The sequence below is a fragment of the Copidosoma floridanum genome, unplaced genomic scaffold, assembly GCF_036245765.1.
Source record: "Copidosoma floridanum isolate Cflo_tuat_1 unplaced genomic scaffold, Cflo_Japanese_pri ptg000001l, whole genome shotgun sequence".
Classification (NCBI taxonomy): domain Eukaryota; kingdom Metazoa; phylum Arthropoda; class Insecta; order Hymenoptera; family Encyrtidae; genus Copidosoma; species Copidosoma floridanum.
Genome location: NW_028321878.1, coordinates 11,896,293 through 11,918,332, shown reverse-complemented (window position 1 = coordinate 11,918,332; position 22,040 = coordinate 11,896,293). Strand labels below are relative to the sequence as shown.

Genomic DNA, 22,040 nt, shown 5'->3' with positions numbered 1-22,040 from the left:
TTGCGGCTGGTTTATAATTGATAATATGGCTCTACTGTAAGTTGTATTTTGTAATAATATTTTGGATCAGCGCCATCTAGCGTTTCGGATTTCTGAACTAAAAAGTGGCCCTAAACTTTTCAGCCAGAGCATTAGCGCGTAGAGCCATTTTATCATTTATAAACCAGCCGCAATCCATCTTGTAACTATAAAATGAAAAAATAACGATACATGTGTTTTTGGCGGCAAGTTAAAAATCTATTTTCTACAAAAAAATTGACCTTATATGTATTTATATTTTAAAAGATGAATTTTTTAGTAAAAAATAGATTGTTAACTTGCCGCCAAAAACACATGTATCGTTATTTTTTTATTTTATAGCTAAAAGATAAGTTGCGGCTGGTTTATAAGTGATTAAATGGCTCTACACGTTAAAGCTCTGGCTGAAAAGTTTAGGGCCACTTTTTAGTTCAGAAATCTGCAACGCTAGATGGCGCTGATCCAAATAATTACCACATATTAAAGACATGTAATCGATTGTAAACCAGCCGCAAATAATTTTTAAGACATAAAATTAAAATTTAACGTTGTCTGTGCCAATTGCGGCAAGTTTACAACCTATCCTTTATCCGAAAATCTACCTTCAAATGCATAAATATGAGGTCTGAATTTGATTGTGATTCATGTACAGCAACCCCACAGGAATAATGGGGGAAAGGTACTTAAATCTTCGTACTTATGATTCGAAAAATTCAATTTGTTGAGTCAGTAATATTATTTATTCCCATATTCCCAACTGTAAAATTCACAGCATATTTAAAAAAATTTGATTTTTGCTGATAGGTCATAGGAATAAAAAAGGAAGACACATTGGGTGAGAAAATTTGTGAAATTTGCTATGTACAAAATTTGTTTCTTTTCCAATTTTCATTTCATATGATTTATACACATAATCTTCTTACAAAAATTTTTATGTCTATAAAGTTCAAGTCGAACAAGACAGTGGCATTTACAAACGTACACTTTGTCTGTCCTTCAATAAAGCCCTATTCACTTTCCGACTTTTTATATTTGTTCCTCAACTTAAAATCTTTCATTTCTTAGTAATACACAAGCTCATCACAGCTTGCACAAATTTTTTACATTGTACAAATAACAAATAAATTAAAACCTTATGACTAACATACACGAAGTAATTGTACTAAACAAATTTATATAGGGCTGAAACCAAATGGAACAATTACTTTTATAAATTTTAAGCCCCATTTGGAACTTAAGCAGTTAACCATATTGCTTCAATTTTTTCAATTTTAATATAAAACACTGCATCTCTGCATGAAAGCTCTCTTAAAACTTTAACAATTTGGCGGATTTGAATCAACATAGAAATAAATTTCAAATCGTTTAACGTTCCTTCTGAAAAGCAGAGATAACAGAAATAAAAAAAATAAAAAAAATTCGTAACGTTACCAAGACTTGTAATTGAAATGAAAACTCTGATGTTGATTTTATATATTGAAGAAAAAAAAAATAGAGAAAAAGTTATAAAGAACGGCTTTGTCAAATCCTACTTAAAAAAGATTTACGGTGTATCTTTACATTGTTTACGTGACCTTAATTAAAAAACAGTACAGATTTGCCTCGCTAAACTAGAAATCAAGAATTACTATATTACAAAGATGTATATGAACTAGAGCTTCAGCACTCAAGCGCCCATGTAAAATTTAAATTGATTGCTCGCTTCATGTAATGAAGAACAAGGATATTCAACCATTGTTTTTAACACATTCCTACTAATTTTCGTAATTGTTTCTAGAGCGAAATATTTCCCGGTTTACTGTAATGCCCAAATCTACTATGCTCATCGACGGCCCGTACGGCAAAATGATAATTATTTCCTTCTGTAAACTGCAAAGAAAAAATCGATATGATTTAACACATCATTAATTTGATAAATTAATCAATGGATAAATCTTACTTGAGTCAAAGTACAAGCCATGGGCAGTGGCAGTGATCGAACGTCACCAATTTTTTTCCAAATATTGGGACTGGGGGCCGTTCCCGCGACCTCTTGATACGCAAACAATTGATAACTAGCGATATTGGCAAACTTATCCGTCAAGTTCATGTTCCACGATAAAACGATTCCTGCAGTTATAAAAAAGCATTAACAAACGTACTGTTAACTTGAAGATTAGACAAGACATTTTTGAGTAATTTTTAACTCACCAGTAGCTACTTTTGATATTTTTAACGATGGAGCAGGTGGCGGCAATTTCCAATTTGGATTCGATACAACTGGTGTCGTGTTTTCGGGTAAGGAAGCTGGATGCTGCCAATTAAAATTAATAGTTTTATTAGCAGATGCAAATAATTATACATGAAATAAAGTTTCTTTGCACATTCAAAGCACTTACACGTAATACTTGTGCCTGAAGTGTTGTAGTAGGTTGTAGGACTCGTAGCGTTTGTCCATTAGCTAGCGTTGGCAATCCTAAGGAATAATCAATGTGTTAAATACAGAAATAAAAATAGTCAATTACGTGATTGGTTTAAATTTTCACCTTGTTTATTGTAAAGAGTGGTAATATTTTTTCCTTGTACACTTGAAACTTGCCGTATCTGATTACTAGTTAGTAACAACTGTTTATTCCCATTCATAACTACCGTGCCATAAGTAACTTTTTGACCATTCAAAGTGTTCTGAAAGAACGAAACAGAGCATGTAAGTTAAATAATTAAAAAAAAAATCAAATTAATAACAATTAATACATACTACTATGGCAGTTGGGGACGATTGAGAATTAGTAGTAACTAATCTAAGATTAGTTGCACTGGAGAGCGGAACACCACTGGTAGTGACAGCTTGGAATACTCTTGTAGGAACCCTACTGATTGCAGTATTATTAACTGGCTGTACAGATGGAGCAGCTGAATAACAAAGAAAATAATCCATTAGAGGTAAAAACAAATTTTTTGAAACTACTCAGTGTATCACGATGACAACGTAGAACGAAAAAAATAATCAACTTACGAATTTGACGAGTAGTTTGCCCAACAGCAAACTTGGATTTGTTCTTGTCTTCTTCGTCAGTCAAATCTATGAGGTCATTGGAGTTGTTATTGGTAGTAACACTGCTATTGTTCGTGTTGCCATTATTAGCCGAAACCGTTTGTGTTGGCTTCTGAATGGTCCTGTTAACAATGAGAGTTTGTTGATGTTGCTGTTGACTACTGGGTTGTAAAATCTGCATGATGTTCCCAGCGTTTTGCAGAGTGATCGGCCGTTTGTTGCTCGCTTCGAGGAGCTTACTCGTGATTTGGGCTGTGGTGCCGGTAATGGTCGTCATGGGCGTCGAACAAATCGTAGAATTGCCGGTGGACGTCTGACTGACCATAGATACGACGGACATTTCTGGTTTACGGGGCGAGCGGATTTTTATTATCTTTTTGGGACTCGACACGTGGTTGTCGTACACTGGGGACGATACCGTGGATGTCGAAGCTGTCGCTGCTGCTGCTCTTGTGGCCGAAGCGTTAGCTCTGAATGCCTGAATTTGCTTCAGATTTTGTATACCATGGTCCTATTGGAAGAGTCAAGATTTGTTTCTATCAATGTATTGCTTTTTCTACCTAGATTTTTTTCACCGTTGAATCATTTATATTACTCTCGAGGCAATTATTTTTTTAAACCAAGGAATACATAAGATTATCTTGTCGTTAAAAAAATGAGCTTTAATGATAGTACCGTTTACTCTCGATACTTTATAGAAATAATAATATTAAAAATAAACTTGGTACAAACAAATGAGTAAGAGCAAAAACTTTCTAAATGACACTTACAGACTGGAAATTGACCTGAAGACCAACGGAACGATTGATTTTGATCGGCTGCACGTATTTGTCTTGGTTGAGGGTTTTGTCGTACGTTATTCGCTTCAAAACCATCTCGAATCCTTCTACTTGTTTCTGAAGCTGCTGACACTTAGCACGTGTTGCTTCTTGGGTTCTCTTCGACGCGCGCGCCTGCTCGCGAAGTTTTCCCATTTCACCACGGATCGTTATACATTCGACGATTTTTTGCAGCAACAGTGCTTCTATTTCCTAATAAAAAAAAAGTGATATTTTCGAGTTACTTCGGTACTAAATAACTTGGAATCTACACCTAGTGAGTATAAGTTGAATTTTTATTTTTCCTATAACGCTACTTTGGATGGTTCGGTCTTTAAGCAACGCCCGACTAAACTAAACTAGCATCTTCGACGTTAATCTCGAGTATTTATAAAAACTACTCGAGAATTAGTGAACAGTCGATCAAGACGTGGTAAACTTTAAAAAAAATGTAAAATGGTTTTCGTAACTAATAAATAAAAATTTTTAGTTTTATTTATCTTTGTTTTAGAAATTTTTAACGAGAAATATTATTACGGCTTGAAACGTTTATTATACTACCATGAGATTAGATACCACCGCTCGTCGGGTTTCTACAAAAAAATAACGTTGTATAAGAATCGAAACAGCAAAGTACCGATAACCAAATTAACCCTGGATACCATAAGTTTATATCGAATCTTAACCAAAGGTAACTTATTGAGTAAATAATGTGGCATTATTTTTTAATGGTGTGAATTCATAAATTAAGTATTCGTTAGTTACCAACGAAAAACGAACAGGAAATGTTTATACACTTTTCACGTGTAACTTGTTGAGCTAAGTAATTCAACACACCTAAACCTAACCAACAAGATTAATAATAAAACTTGTATATATATATACACGTTTGTTTCTCGTTATAAACCAAGTTTGACTTAGGTTTCGATGTTTTGCGCGCAGATGCTCAAAAACCAAAAACAAGTGCACGTTAGTTTCATATACCAACTGAATGATCAATCTCAGGTGAACTCTCGTATTAATGAAAATCATAAATATAATAATAAGAACGATGACGAATAGTAGTAATTAGACTTAAAAATCGGTGTTTCGAAACGCGCAAACAATATGACGAACCCCCTGGCCCTTTCCCTGAGAAAAAAGACGAAAAAATAACTCACCTTGCTCGTCAGGCTCGTCAGTTTTTTCTTGATATCCTCTTGCGATATATCCCTGACCAGACCCTTGAGATCAACTTTGTTCTCCTTTGATTGCTCCTTTTTCTCGGCCGCGGCAGACGCAGCTGCCTCCTCGGCTCTCAGTCTTTTAGTGGTATTGCTCTCGACCGCGTTGTCGAGCTCCTGGAAGGATCGCTTGAGCGAGGATGGCGATAGCGATCTCGGCAAATTCAACGACGTACTCGGCTGCTGCTGTTGCTTCTTGTGGTTGTTGTAAGCTGCTATTTTGTTGGATTCGTCGCTCGAGTCGTCCTCGTCCTCGTCACCTTTTAGTATTTCCTTGCGTATGATGTCCTCGGCCTTGCGAGCCGAGCGTCGCTTTTGTCGCACTCCCTTTTCTATTAACAGCGTTACAGACTTGAAGAATTCGTTTATCATTTGGCTGGGGGATGGTGATTTTGCTCTTTGGCATTTGTAAATTGGAAAATTCGCTTTTCTTCTCGTATTATTATTATTATTATTATTATTATTATTATTATTATTATTATTTTTCTGCAAAGACGATCGTTTGGATCGAGATCGAAACTACAGAGTTGCGTCCAAGTACTTTTTATTTTTTTATAATAAATAATAATAACTCAACGATCTTCACTTAAATGTGCAATTTATTCACGAAAGGCGAGGGTAAATTTGTTATTGAAATTAATGGTTGGAAACCATGGAGATAAAAATGACAGTCTACTTCTTTTGTTTTAGGTATAATATAACCGTGCAGTTACCTAATGAAAGCCATTGATGTAATGTCAGTTTGTGCGAATCATTGGTTTCTGATTGGCCAGTGTATTGCTAAATTTTTGTGTATTAAAAGTTCATTTTTAAACAAAATCAGTGTTGACCAAGTTACGTAAAAAAATGTGAATGTTAAGAGCTATAAAAGTACAAGAAAATAAAAACGAGTTAAAAAAAACAGTATACGGTAAACTGGTTTAACACGCGTTAGAACTTGTTAAATGACGATGAGTTTTTTTTATACAAACAATAACACGAACGAAAAACATGTAGTGCATATTTTAACAAAAAGGAACCTTAGGAAATTTCGTCGGATTTCTTGAACTTGTTGAATTTTTTACTCATTTAGTATGATTTTGAGCGGTTATCAAAATTGTAACAAAATGGAGTTAGGCAACACGTCAATGAGTTTTTAATTTTTTTTTTTTTAATAGAAGTACTTTTGTTTTTATTTTTTATTTATGTGGTTTTTATGTTAAGGTTAAAAAAAACATCGCTAATTTTACCATTAGTACTTGGATAGCGCATGATAGTGTACTTAAAATCAGATGGTGAAAAGAGATTTAATAGCTACAATCGATGAAAGTTTTAAAAATGAACGTAGTAGTTGTAAAAAATGCTAAAATTCATTCTTACCTTGAATTTCAAACCCTGGGATTTCAAGGTCATCCCTTTTTTTACGCCGTTTTTTGTGAACGATTGCGGGCACGTTTTCGTTGGTTCCGCTTGTTTTCATTTCTTCCAATTCACCAATGGGAAGAGTTGATGATGTGTCATTGCTGCAGATCGACGTGTTTTCTACATTATCGTCTTTCGTTTTGTCAGCATAACCGTCCTTCGACTTGGGCGATTCCGTTGCATTATCATCTTCCACAATATCGAGTTCTTCAACGATATTACTGTCTTTTTCTGGCACTTCACCTGCACTAGATTTTTCTTCATCTTTCTCTTCTTCTTTGTTATCTTTGACCTTTTCTTCTTCATTTTTTAAATCCTTGACATTTTCAGCAGGTGATGCTGTTGGCTGTTCAGTATTGTCAGGTGTCTTAGGAGGAGTGGTATCATCGTTTTTGTCATCAGGTCTGGCATCATTAGATTCAGTACTTGCAGTCTCATCTATCATAAGTGGCTTGGGAGATCCAACATCACTCTGTACATCCATAGCTTCACTGACCTCTTCAGTTTCTTGAACTGCAGCATCATCAGTTTTTTCTTCTACACCTTCCTGATTTTCAATGTCTTCTGTTTCATTATCCTGTAGTTCATCAATCCCAGAGACCTCCTTGGCTTTTTCTATCCTTTCTTCGTTTTCATCAGTAATACTGATTTCCATCGTTTCAGCTTCGTTTATAAGTTCTTTTTCTTCTGAATCTTTCTCTTCTGGCAGATTTTTCTCTTGATCTTTCTCTTCTGGTACTTTTTCTTCTAGATCTTTCTCTTCTGATACTGTTTCTTCTAGATCTTTCTCTTCTGGTACTTTTTCTTCTAGATCTTTCTCTTCTGGTACTTTTTCTTCTGAATTTGTCTCTTCTGGCTCTTTCTCTTTTGGTACTTTTTCTTCTAGATCTTTCTCTTCAGGTACTTTATCTTCTAGAGCTTTCTCTTCTACTAAATTTTCTTTTAGAGTATCCTCTTCTGGTAATTTTTCTTCTAGAGCTTTCTCTTCTGGTAATTTTTCTTCTAGATCTTTCTCTTCTGGTAATTTTTCTTCTGAATCTGTTACTTCTGCAACTTTTTCTTCTGAATCTTTTTCGTCTGGAACGTTTATTTCACCTTGAACTATATTTTCATCCTTATTTGTCTCCTCTTCATTGTTCATGTCTTCAGCATATGTTGTCTCTTCATTTTCTTTTTCTCCAATGTTATCTATTCTATCTGGCTCTTCATGTTCCTCACAGACCATGCTCTCTTCAGTGCTTTGTGCAACTTCTGCTGCCACTTCTTCTACTCTTTCTATTATATCTGGTTGGTCTATTTCTTCTTCAACTTTTTCCTGCTCTTTTTCTTCGACTTTTTCATCTTCTTGTTCCACAATTTCTTCTGCTATTTGTTCTGATTCCTCTTTGTTTTCTTCATTAATATCTTCACTCAGAAGAATCTCGCTCGAACTATTATCATTTTCATGCATTGCTTCTATACATTGTAAATTTGATGCGGTTTCAAATGTATTGACGAGTTGGACAACACTAGGACCAGCCTCATCACACTGCTCATCAATTTCACAACCACTTTGGCTACTACTATCATCCACTTCCATAACTGTTTCATTATTATCTTCATCCATCACATCCTCTTTACTGGTTGCAACATCAACAATCTTAATTTGCATTTCACTGGTCACTTCACTGATCACGCATCTCTTTTGTGGAATCATTTCTTCCGTAATAATGCAATCTGCATCGTCATCGTCATCGATAACTTTTTGAACAATGCCATTATAATTACATCTACTTTCTTGACTATCAGAGTTATCATCATCATCATCAAGCTCCACAACTTCGCACTCTTTGGTCACAGTAGAAGGATTATCCCTAACAATTTTGTCTCTTTTAATTCTCAAAACATCACTAGTACTGTCTTTGTTTTTTTGTTCAGAAGATGACTTTACACTTGAAATATTTTCTTTATGCTCAGAAGTAACGTTTACGATTTTGATAGAGTTTAGGCTATTTTTGGCATCTTCAATTGACTTATTTTTTTGTATACTACTGGTTCCAGGCCTCAAACCATGAAGAAGGCCATTTTCCTTTACCAACTGTTTCTTTTCTTTACTAATTTCTGAAGTTGACAAACTGTGTTTCAATTTTTGGGCTAGTTTAACATTGTCTTTTTTGGACACTCTATTTTTATCCAAAGGTCCACTTTGAAACATTGATCTTGGGGTATTGTGCAATCTGAATTTGCTTTGATTATGATAATGAGTCTTGCTGTACTTATCTTTATCTGAATATGGTTGCTTGTACCAATCTCCACCACCACGGTGAGAATAACCACGAGATGAATTCATACCTTTCCATCCTTTATTGAAATTCCAGTGCTTGGAGCCGTTATACATCCCTAATCGATCACTGCCACTCATAATAGACTCTTTTCTACCAACACCACAACTTGCATCTGCAAACTTGGATTTTAAGCTGCAGATTTTAGAATTCCGAGGTACTTTAATTAAAACAATATTTTCTTTATCAGTCAAATTTTGACTGTTTGTCAGCTTTTCTTTCTCTGGTTTTGAGGTAACCTCAGCAGAAGTTGCTGCTTGTACATCAATTTCCAGATCTGTAATCATAAAAGAAAAAAAGCACAAGATATGAGATTATAGCAAAAACAATTATCTACATGCTTTTAATGAGCAATCTATTAAAGGATTCAATTATCCATTCACAAATATTGAAATAAAATTTTAATGATTTATGTAACTATAATTTATTTTCAACCTTAACTTATTAAATGTTTACTATTTCTACTAAAAAATGAGTTATTTTTATACTTTTTAGAAAATATGTAAAATAGTTTAAAACACCAACTGATTCATAGTAATGGTTGGTGTGTATTTTATATCAATACTGAAACTGTATTAAGTATACGATGAACCTAAGTATTAATAATAACAATTATCAGTGTTAGGCACTGCATAATTAAAAATGTAGACAAGTAGCTACAATATTTGGGATGTTAATTTTTAACTGTTTTATAACTAATATTGCATCTAAATGAGCTATTTGTATGGTTACACACCTTACTTTCTTGTTTTAGTCACATTTCAAAGCTACCCATCACAAGAGTATTTGAAAAACCAACACACTGAAACTAATACCATTTTGTACACAATGAAACTGATGCGTTATCATGAGATAGAAATAGCAAGTGTCAATTCTTGGTACATGTAATTTTTGCCATCAAGTCTTAATTGTTAAGCAGTCAGTGGTTAAATCATCATTAATTTATGTATCTTACCATTTTGTTTTGGTTGAAAGTTAGTTTGATTATTAGAACATGCTGAAATTTCTTCTTCAACATCAGAAAATCTTAAAAGTATATCATCCTTATCTGACTCATTATTGCAAAAGGTTTCTTTACATTTTTCGTTAGAACTGTCAGATATTTCTGGTATGTTTCTATGTAATAATGACTCATTAAAGGGTAATTTAACAATATTGACTGCATCAATTATACAAAATGTTGTATGGATTCTATTAGTTTCACTCAGTGTTAAGTTTGCATTCTGTGAATAACCAAAATTATTTTGGTTAAAACACAATGCATTATAAAATGACAGTTTAGTATGAAAGTCATGCATGAACAAGAAAATATTTTCTAAAATCTAAGTTTACCATTAACAAATTCCTAATTTTTGGCACATACAAAACTAGTTCAAATAAAAAAAGTTTTTTGGATTTTAAGTTTAATAAATAAATATCTAAATAATTAAGAATCTACAAATAAGTTAACTGAAAGATAAAAATGTTTATTGAATTTTTTTTTAACAAATTGCACTATATTAGAATTTCTTAATAGTACTTTAATAATTTATAAAATACTTGGCCAGTTAACCAAAAATGATTTTCTTATAACTTTATTGGGTATTATAATAGATTATTTTAAAACATTAGTATAAAGTATTTGAGTTTCGAGACTTCAAGTCCAATGAAAAAAAATAATCAACATAACCTCAACTGGTTATAACGTGGGGATGTGGGCGCGTACTTATGTGTCCTTCTAATATAGTACTAAAGGATATCAGTAAAAACCCTACAACTCAACAACTTTACAAGTATAGTACAAACTTAAGAAGTTCAAGTCAAATCCATTTAAATTAGAGAACTAAAACCAAAAAAAATATTGATAACGTACTATTTGATTAACGGCAGCTTTGAACGTGTAGTGAATTATTACATTCGAGGTAGGAAAAACACATTAAACCAAACAAGTTCTTAACAAACGTAGTTTAGTTTTTCGTTATAAATTTCGTACGATTGTATAAAAAAAAACGCGAAAAATCAACTTTGAGTACCATCAATTTAAGAGAGAGTACTAGAAAACAAAAAACTTGAGTGTCTCAACGGCAAAAAAAACCCAAAAATCACAATTTGAGCTGTGTGTGGCTGTACTTCGAACAAAGATTCAAGTGTGAAAAGACGACAAGTAGCCGCATAGTGGGGAGAAAGCGAACGTTCGGTCAAGCTGCAGCTCGACTCGAAGCGACCGAGAAGGGTTTGCTTGCTCATCTGCAAGGGGAAGCATGCGTATGCGCGCGCGTTCATTCCGGCACGCAGGGTTTCTCAACCAGTGGCTCTTCCCTCGTAGGGTTTTTTTCTACGAACGTTCGTTTGGCGTATATTGATTTTTATTTGTTTTTGATGCTTGACAGAAAGTAATTTAGTTATATTTTTGGTTGCCATGTTGAAAATAGTTAGAAAAATTAATGATTTATTTGCGCAAATTTAGCTGCGAAAGTGGTTTTCGTGTATCTCAACTGACGAATGCTTAACCTACACCCACAGAATCCTTTAGGTTTTCTGACGTGTGGAAAAGCAGCCACGAAAGTGGCAGCCATATTGTATACTTGTTAGATCCCGCAAGCAGAAATATTTTCAGGGCTTGAAGAGTTATTTCAACTCTTAATATATTACAATGCGATAAGTTGGTTAATGTTCAATAAAAATGAATTTTTATGACGTATAACAAAATTAAAAAGAAAAAAAAAACTTTCAAATATACATTTAAAATAGAATTAGAACTCATTGTATGCAATAAACAACTAATTTTTCTAAATTTTTTACATAACGAAAAAATGAAAAATACTAAGACTAGATGATTCCCATAAAAAAAATTTTGCAAGACAAAATGTGTTTGTAAGTGGGATATTAATAGCCTATTAACATGAGAAAAAAAAAAAATTGACAAAAATTAAATCTAAGTCATTTAACTAATCTAAATTTTAGTTGGAATCTGTTAGTTAACCAACTTTGTAAGCCTGTAGCACAAAAAACATCAACGTTATCTGAATCATCTAACCTAATCTATTTTTGTTTTTGTATGTATGTGAAAAAAAATTGTCTAAAAAAAGGATTAACGTTACAAAAACATAATATTTTTCTAATCTAAATCGTTTGCTAATATTTTTCTCACGAAATTTTTTGCAAAGAATTAAAATATTTTTAAAGATAAGTTGTGCGTTACAAATGATCATTAACAAGAATTATTGTGGAAGCCATCTTGCTATGGTTTCAGTATAAATGTATACACACGCGCGCATTCAAAATTAATGATAATTTTTCCTATTTTAAAATAAATTAAAATAATTTAGAGTGATAAAATTTGATTTTTTTGTTAATTGTTTTAGAAATAATTTTTAGAATAAAAAAAAAAAACTTGTTTTAAGTGAATATAAAATTAAATTAGCCGCAAAAAATAGTTGTGATTCTATAATGCCTTTAATATACAACGTATAAATTTAAATGTAATAAATTTTTTAAAATTATTGTTTATTTACTCATAAGTTACTAAAAAAAAAAAAAAATTATTATTGATAGCAAAATAAAAGTTGTATAGGCAAAAAGTTAGCAGTAATACCAACTTTTAACTATTAACAGAGAAATAACAAATAAATTTGAAGTTTGGTGAAATTATCGATGATAGCATCAAGGAAGTACAAAAAAAATTTTTTAATCATTTTTATTTTTCTACCACGACAATAGAACAACCCTAAACTTTGATTTTATACGCTTTCTTGTCCTTTTACGCTTTTTAGAAAAGAGACATAAGTAATATTTGGAACTGGAGTGTATCTAACAAGGATAATAACAAAATAAAAACCCTTGAATGATGCCTCGTTGAATTTTTCAGTTTTTTTCTTACTCTGGTGCAGCAAATGTTTCAGCAGTTTCAAATAGGTAGTCGTAGAGAAACATATAAGTTGCTTAATCATGTTTGACTTCCATACAAAATGTCAAGATAAAAATTTTTGAAAAATATATACTCGTTTCTTTTAGGATATTTGCAATTTTATAAAAATACTTGTAATATTTTTTAAGTTACACATTTTAAAAACATTTTCTCTTTGTCCATATCTTACGTCTGAAGCAATTGTATTTCATGGACGCTGCAGATGAAAAACGTTCGTAAAATATATTTAAACTGCTTAAAAACAATATATTTTCAAAATTGAGATGCAAAAATGAGTGCATAATTTTGGATCACAGCTATTATATTTTCTAAAGAAAAACATCACACCTCGAAACTCTCGGAAGGAAACTATTAAATTTGGAAAATTTTGACGAAAATTTTTTTTAAATATTTGTATGGGAAGTTGACGATGTGGATTAAGTTGTTAACAAATAAAACTGAAATTTAGTGGTTCTGAGTTTGAATTTCAATCTGTATTTCATACGCGTCAATTCTATTGAATAAATCACTATGAAAAATTTTTTCAATTTTCAGATTTTTATGTAGCACATCAAGTAATATTTCCTCGACATTTTAAATATTTTTTAAAAATATTATAAGAGAATTTTTCTGTAATTTCAAATTCATTAAAGAAGAAATGAATTTTTTTTTGCGTTTCTCATGATATCTATTTTTTAATTTTTTATATCAAATAAAATATTATTTACATGAATTAAAAAAACTAGCCAGTCAAAAAAATTTACACACAAAATGATTCCAAAAATAGAAAATAATTCACATGGGTACAATAGGCTATTTAGTTAAACTAAATACGTTGTTTGAGAATTGCCTACTTGAAAAAAAAAAAAAAAATTCGCCAGTATCTTGTCAGTACTTATACGATGATAATATATTTTTTAGAATATAACAAAACTTTCTCTTCGTTGTTAAAGAGTTATAATCAGTTTAGCCATTTTATGGTTATAAACAAAAAAAGTAAGGAAAAGGTCAGTAAAATCAAGATTAAAGAAACTGTTCCAATTAATTGGCAGTTGATTTTTTTGTTAAAATAAAATTTAACAAGTTATTGTGATACCGTTTTAGAACGGTCTTAAATAGTAAGGGTATATTTTACTATGATTATATATGCAACGAGTAAAACACTGCATGGATAGGTTGTAAATTCACCAGTTTAGTTTGAGTCTTCTAATCGTCTGTATTGCTTCTATACTATCAAGGAGACGAGAAATCGCTCTAAATAATAAGTCAAGAATAATGTGAAAAAATTCTACTTAGTTACTGGATTATAATTTCATTGTTTTCTGACAGAATATGGATCAATTTAGTGAAAGTGGTGGTAAAAAACTATTTAAACAATTCTTTTAAATTGTGAATGTTTCCATAAAAAGGTTGGACGGGTAACATACCAGGATTCAGATTTTATTATTTATTAAATTTTAATATGAGTCATCCTTTTCTTTACGAAAGTGTTTGGACAAAAGTTGTTGGTACTTTTCACGTACCTCTCGATAAACTGTTTTAGGAATTTTTCTTGAGTTTGGTAGCAGTCGATGAACATTAATAATACATTTAAAAAAATAGTATTAAACCACCATCAACCGTCGATTTGGTTATGTTTCATACACTTATTAACACTAAACAATTGCATAGGAAGAAGTAGATAGAAATTTCGATTCTACTTTCTGAATGTCAATATTTACACACTTGCTCTGTTCTACACTCAAAGTTAAACGCCAAATCAATTTTCCTCGGTGTTAATATTTAAAACTTAGATAGGTAATTTTTCTGTATATATTTACTTTTGTATTACATGATTGGTAAATTTTCTACAAGATTTGCCGAAAGTGAAGAAACACTGGGCGCGGGGTTAAAAAACAAAGATAGGAGGAAAAAAAAACTAAAATTAGTCTATCTAAATATTGTTAGATTAACAAATAAAAAACAATAATTTTATGTGTGTGTGGATGCATAAAATGACTAGAAAACAATACTGCATCTAACATTAAATGATATTGTTAATGCTTTTTTACATGCTTTTTCGAAATAAATCAAACACCACATGTTGTAGAACTCAAGAGTTTTTATTGAAACGTGTACCTTTTCGGATCGATTCTCATTAGTCCTAATGTTATGCACATGGAAACACATAAACTTTACTACGTAAAGAGTAATAGTAAAAAAAGTATTTTTACAATGTCACGAAAAAAAAAAAACTGCAGTAATTAAGGTTAGATTAATTGTTAGTTTTTAAAACAAAATTAACTATGAAACAAAAGTTAACACCTTGTGGAACTGTTGATTATTTCAGTACATTTAAGAACTGGTTACTTTAACACACTTAGCGTGGATCTAGCATATGATAATTCATATAATACCTTTACTACTGAATTTCTACCAAATACCTATATTCAACACTAGTTGGAATTTTTCGCTGTTAAAATTCACAAAGTAATAGTAGTTGTCATTTTTTATTAGTAAAATTTTTTTTTCAAGTAAAAAAATCAACGCCGCAGGCTTGTATCGCAATTATTACGGTTTAACTATTCCAAATTTTTTTCATAAGTTTTTAGATTAATCAGCGCAATGGCTGCGAGAGTTGTTACATATACAAATTTTACTTTAATTACTGCTTTAATTGATATAGTACCCTCTGTACCGAATCTAAATAGTATTTTGCAAAGATATTGCATATAAACTTTAAAGTATACTGCTTAGTGAAAGATTTGGTGCAGAGGGCGTTATACCGCAAAAGCGGACCTTGAAGTAGAATTTGTATACGCAACAACTTCTACAGCCATTACGATCTAAGTGATCTAAAAACTTAATACAGCCAAAACTATAAATAGTTAAGCTATATCATTATAATAATAATAAATGATGTTTTTTTTTTTTTTTTTCAACAGTAAAAAAAATGACAAATGATAAATAAATAAAAGTGACCATTATTTCGCGTATAGTCGCAGGGAAAAATTTCAACTAGAGTTGAAATATGGATATTTGATGAAAATTCTATGGTAAGGGTATTTTATAAATTAGCATATGCCAGATCCATACTTTTAAAAGGGTTTTGAAATAACTAGTCTGATAAATGTGCCGAAAGAAATAAAGATTCTACAAATTTCCTAGTTCGAACAAAAAAGATCCAAAAAAAAACAAAAATCAAGTTTTAGTTTGGCAGAGTTTTTAGGACAGGTAAGTGGACAAATTAAAACCTAAAACCACACTGAAAAAAATTCAGCTAAGATAGCTTTGCAGTACGGTTTGGTAGCCCAAGTAAGTACCTGTCAAGTTAGGTTAGTCTGAGAACCAACAGAATCTGCTTGGCAGCTCAAGCAAAAATGACCAATCAGAAACCGAGAGATCTGTACACGTGTTCACTATTACCTGGGCTGCTAAGTAGATTATGCTTGATTCTCAGACTAACCTAACTAGACAGGTACTTACTTGGGTTAGCGAGCTACAGCAGCCACACTGCAAAGCTTTTTTCAGTCCATGCAGTTCAATCCGAGATATCCGAATCCTTAACTGTAAAAAGGAATAAACCTAAATGGTAATTATGATATAAATATGATAAAAATAATATTCCTACCAGAAAGAAACAATTACTTTCCAAAAGTTTGGCCTTGAGATTAGGTTTACCAAACCAGATGGCGCTGTCCTCGATGAATGATCCCATTTAACATGGCGACCAACTACAGTGGTATTTCAGCTCGATAGCCGAAATAAACTTTTTATCTTTAATTTTTACAAATAACTTTTAATTTTTTTTTAACTATGCTACATCAGACTTGAAGTTGGCACTCTTTAATGATTTCTACATCTATTTACATAGCTCTATCCCTTTTGGGATCGTGCATGAGTACCGAAATCCTGGTCACACGAGGGCGATGCACACGCACGACTGTAATGGCGCGCGACGACTACAGCCGCGACGCTCTAGTGAAATATTGTGGGAGGTGGAAGCGTATGTATAGTTAACAAAAGCGAATACAGCTGTGCTACACATAGTTGCCGACGTTGCCGTATCTGCCCGATGCTCTCCGAGTTGGCGACTCGGATTCTCTGGCTCCCTCCGAGCTATCGACGAAGTTGCTCGAGGAGTGGGACGAAAGGAAGAGAAAGAGAAGCAGCACATACGAACACACGCGCATACCCGTTCAACGCGAGGCTGTGTTGTAGAGCCACAGGCCCCAACCCCAACGCTGCGTCGGAGATGTATAAATGTCCAGACCGAAGGTTTCCGACAGTTTACGATGATTACCAGAACCAATATGGCTGAAATATTTCAGACACATTCTAAAATGGAAAAATGTCTAACTTGTATCTATCTATGGTAGTTCGGTACTGTTGGCAGTTCCTGATATGAATTATGTGCTTTATGACTAAAACTGCTTTACTAAAAGGATTATACAATTCGACTCTGAATTTAAACTTTTAGTTTAAATAAGACTATTAATGATTTAGTTGTGGAATATAAAAGATGGATGATATCACATTGGATGTAATGACTGAAATTTATTTAATAATATTTAATTATATCGAAAAAGTTTATGGTTATTTATTGTTCCACAATTATCTAGTAAACCAATAGTTCTAAATAATACTTTATATTACCAATATAAAGCTTACAGATGACTTCAGAGAACTCTCGCTTTGAAAAACCTTATTTTCGGAGTTAGAATGATTTGAAAATATTCACATTACATAAAACAGTAATTTTTATAGCTAGTGTTATATATGTATCCACGAGACCAAGAGTCCTTTGTAATTGCCCTAATTCGATACGTTTAATAAAATTTAAATCCATATTTTTCTTAACGAAAGTACAATAAGCTACCAAAGACATGAACAAACTCTTCAACGATTATTTTTTAAAACCAAACCAATCTGTTACGATTGCACATTTCATTACTAAATGTGAGTTATTTCAAAACTTTCTGTTTCACGTCTTAACGTTTGTCTTTACAAAAAATACTGCATAAAAAATCACGAACAAACAAAATAAACAATTTGTTATTATGATGTTAAACATGTTAATGTCTTAAAAATGGCGGTTTAACGAACAAATATGCGAAAAATTTAACCTCGGACATGATCAATGAATATAACGGTACGAGCTTTGTTTCCGGTGGCATGCACGCCGTCCAATGTTTTTAGGTGCGATAGTCCAATATCATGGTGAAAGGTAGTACATTAATGTAGGGCCTCCTTGAAGAAAAACGCCTGAGTCAGGAAAAAAACTATTCAAGTAATTTTTTAAATTTCAAATTGAAATTGTTTAGTTGTGAAATTTTCGCTTTGATCTACAGTAAACAATAAATAAATAAGTAAAATTATTTAACCAAAATCCATTACGTAAGATACGTACAAAAATTAAAAACCCGTGAAATCTGAGATTTCTTAATAAACGGTTACGGGACCTGCATAAATCTAGAATGACCATTAGTTAGAAAGTGTATAGCTTAAAGGTTACCGTGTATTTTTAGTTAAAACGTTATTTTCGGATGAGCCTCCAGAGTGGGTTTATAGCATTCATGCATTCATGGTTCTAAATTTTAGTCACTACAAGCATTGTTTTGTCTGCGACTCGTTAACAGAAAACATTTATATTATATAAATTTGAAAGATAAAAATTATTAGGTATTGTCACGAGCGATTAAAATCGATAAATCTCATTTCTGAACTAAAACCTAAATATTTAACCCTCAGCCAATCAATATCCAACCATACTACGCTCTGATCAATAGTCTCCGTAAGAGATGGTTTCCAAATAAAGAACACGTTTGAACACCAATGTTTACTAAAAACCTATTCTGAACCACGTTGTTCCACAAATTTTTAATAGCATCACTTTACAGAAATGGGTTTTACGGGTTTTGACGGAACTGATAATTATTTAAACATGGATTCATACATTGCTTATGATTAATTCCGAAAGACGCTATAATTATTTTATTGTTAATCAGAAGTAATTGGTTATTGTATTGTATTTAATGTTAACACATACCATATTTTGCAATGGATCTCTTACAAAATGACCCTAAATTCTATTGTTCACTCAAACTGATAGAAACAATATTTGTGTTGTGTTAGAGGACTTCACAATGATGGGTTTGGTTAAGTGGGGATATGTTTGTGAAGTGTTTCTACAGAACTGGTTTAAAAAAAAAATTCATTGCAGAAAGCGAGAGCAACGTTATTATTTTTGTTCCCTGATTCTTTTGCGAAAATTCAAAATATTTAACTATGTTAACAATTAGAAATTCTCAGAGTTGTGAAGAATTTATAACACGTAAATTATGTTACTGTAAAAACTTTTTTTTTTTTTTTCATTTCATCACACTGAGTTACAAGATAGTTAACAAGTAATTTGACATTCTATAGGACAGCAACAATATTTTCGAAGATGTTCCAACTCATGAAAATGCTAGTAAGAAATAATTTTCATAATGTAAGTATATTGAATGGGAACTAAATTAATCATATTTGTGTTGTTAAATTTCGTCGTAGATAAAAACCTAGATTTTTTAATAATTAAGGGAGTCACACAGGACCAATAAGGCAGTGTAATAACAACACTAAATAATGGATTTATAGTTTAAAACATTCAAAGAATATGTCAAATTATTGCAATCACATTTCAAATAAAGTGAGGTTATATCTTGTAGAAATGTATATCTATATACTTTGTTCTGAGCTCCAAAGACTGCGATGCGAGATGGAAAGGCACATACCAAACACACAACTATATATAAAAAGATAGGTGTGCATATATATACAGATGTAAACTTTCACTTAGCGTCACCACACGTTTTATTGAAGTGAGATATTTGACATCTACTGTCTATTATTCAAGGATATCCAAACAAATTATGAATTTTCTGTGTCATTAAGTTACTCTACCATAATATCGATGTGATACTAACTTTATTAACCATCAAAAATCACTATTTGTTCTGATTTTGACTATACAAATCGTCAACTGAACGAAAATAGTGGTCAAGTACAAACTGAATGTATCTGCTGCTCATTTAATAGCTCATGGAATATTTTTAAAAGCATTTTTTACTAGCTGAGATATCTCTAAAAAATTTATACCAATCATGGCTTTAGTGTAAATTTAAAATTTCCCATTGAGAGCTATCTTGACTAATAGCACAACTGGAAATATTTTTTTCTGTGGCTACTCGAACTTGAAGTAACTAACAGTTCTGGGCCTAATGACTGAAGCCTGCAGTCGAGCTTGGTATTCGGTATTGACGTATTATAAGGTCGATTCACGCAGTCTCAGTAACGCAACCAATGGGCGAGACACAAGAAATGATGAAATGACGTAGCCTACTTCACCCCGTAACAGGCCCATGAACGAATGTGATAATTGTTTATAACAAATGAATTTTAATTGTTATTACTTTATCAATTTATTGTTCTTAAAAAACGAACAATTTAAAAAATGTAACGCATTTGTTAGTAGAATTAGAATAAGAACCGGTTAATTGTTAAATAAATAAACGTATGGATTAACCAGTATAATGTTAAGCGATTTTGGTATCAAACATGAAATAAAAAAATAATTGTGTCTAAATTCATGTAGAAATTCTTAGACCCAACGAATCCCACCGAATCAGATACTATGCAACACTAAAATGATAAGCAAAAAAAAGCTTTGATGTAAAAATTCCAATCTTCTGATTTATATTACTCCTTCAGATCATGAAAATATATAACTTTTTACCTAAAGTAAAATTTGAGACAATATAATTTTCAGTCAGTTGAAACGTTCATCTACCTATGTTTTAAGCTTTAAGCGACGTTCAAGCCTAAATTGTATGCAAGTATATATGTGTACTCGCATGTATGCATGTATGGCTTGCTGTGTATACGGATGTATGTGTAAGCTTATGGAGATATTTTACGTACACGATGACAATAAACTAAATTTTAGAACAATTTGTTGATTTCAATTCTTTAACAACATTAAACGAGTTTAATGTCAAATAAAACAAAATTTTTTTTAAATATAACCTCAAAATTTATGAAAAGCATTAGCCATGCATTTTGCGTTCATAGACTATTCTATTAACCTAGCCTTCATTTACTACTAACTTATTCACATAAAAAATAATATTGCTCACATCTAGTGACAGTTTTTCATTTAAGACTAAGCATGAGTTATACATTTTTTAATAAATTTTTATTTCATTGTTTTTTTACTGAAAACCTCCCCATCAAAATTATATTATAAAACAGCTACAAAATTGTTGAATGGTAAAAAAAATTTTAATAAACAAACAGTTTTCCACTCATTCTCTCTGTAAACAAAATTCATTCCTATTGGATCACTAACATTTCATTCGTTCGTTATAGTATTGCTCGAGTAAATGTGTTTAAAATTTTTTTAACCTAAATAAATTGTCAAAAGTAATCTCAGACATGCCTATTCATGTATCTCTGCATGGGAGACGTGCGCTTGATCTAGTGATATCAAAGTTTAAACAGTCAGATTTAATTACATCAAACGAACAATTAAACTAATGTCAGGTAGCGCAATGGTGAGACTTGGCCAACAACAATATAAATAATAAACAACAAATTTATGATACATTGCAAAAAGTGATAATTTATTCCATTAATTACGAAAACATATATGTAATGAAAAACAGAAAACTTAAAGTTACTAACATAGTAACCATTGCAACTGTTAATAACATTAATAAATAAGTTTAAGATTCTTTGAACAGCCTATTTATATGGTATCAACACATTCGACCATCCGAGTGTGCAGACAACATAAATGGGCTATAACTGAGCTATGACGTCAGACTCCTAAATAAAAACCTTGAACTGTCAAGGTCTTTTCAATGCATTATCAAAAAAATTTATTTTTTATGCATTAAAAATTTAAGTTTTAGGGCCTTATCGCTTGAATGTCGATACCCTCTATTATAAGTATGCCTCATCTCTAATGGTCGATTTACACATTTATATGTACATAAAAATGTCGATTATATAATCTATAAGAATACCCAATACCTATTTAGATAAGTCTGAAATATTTGATTTTCTAAAAACAAAAATTTGCAAAATTTTTAAATCCAATTTTGATACAACTTGACACAATACATGTAATACTTTATCAAACAAATAATAATAAAATCTTGTTTGATTCCTTTGGAATGAACAGCAGGGAAACGTCAGCCATCTTGAATAAAGCTATACGTACGAAACATCTATACCATGCTGTTTCGTGATCGAGCTCCTACACACACGAAAACGATGTGTAGGTAGAATGTTCCAAGTTATCAGGCAACCAATGTT

At 31.8% G+C, this 22,040-nt stretch overlaps 1 protein-coding gene across 1 annotated transcript; it reads right to left on the bottom strand.

Moving 5' to 3' along the window:
- Positions 1 to 869: 869 nt before the first annotated feature.
- wde (Fibronectin-III type domain-containing protein windei) lies at positions 870 to 12,031 on the bottom strand. Its single transcript, XM_089589609.1, has 12 exons — positions 11,997 to 12,031; positions 9,771 to 9,931; positions 6,453 to 9,092; positions 5,031 to 5,425; positions 3,823 to 4,083; positions 3,014 to 3,563; positions 2,756 to 2,910; positions 2,544 to 2,682; positions 2,397 to 2,473; positions 2,209 to 2,311; positions 1,958 to 2,127; positions 870 to 1,887 (listed from the first exon to the last, which is right to left on the bottom strand). Exons 1-12 carry the CDS (start codon positions 12,029 to 12,031, stop codon positions 1,792 to 1,794), a joined length of 4,782 nt encoding a protein of 1,593 aa, XP_089445735.1. The 3' UTR covers positions 870 to 1,791.
- Positions 12,032 to 22,040: the final 10,009 nt, after the last annotated feature.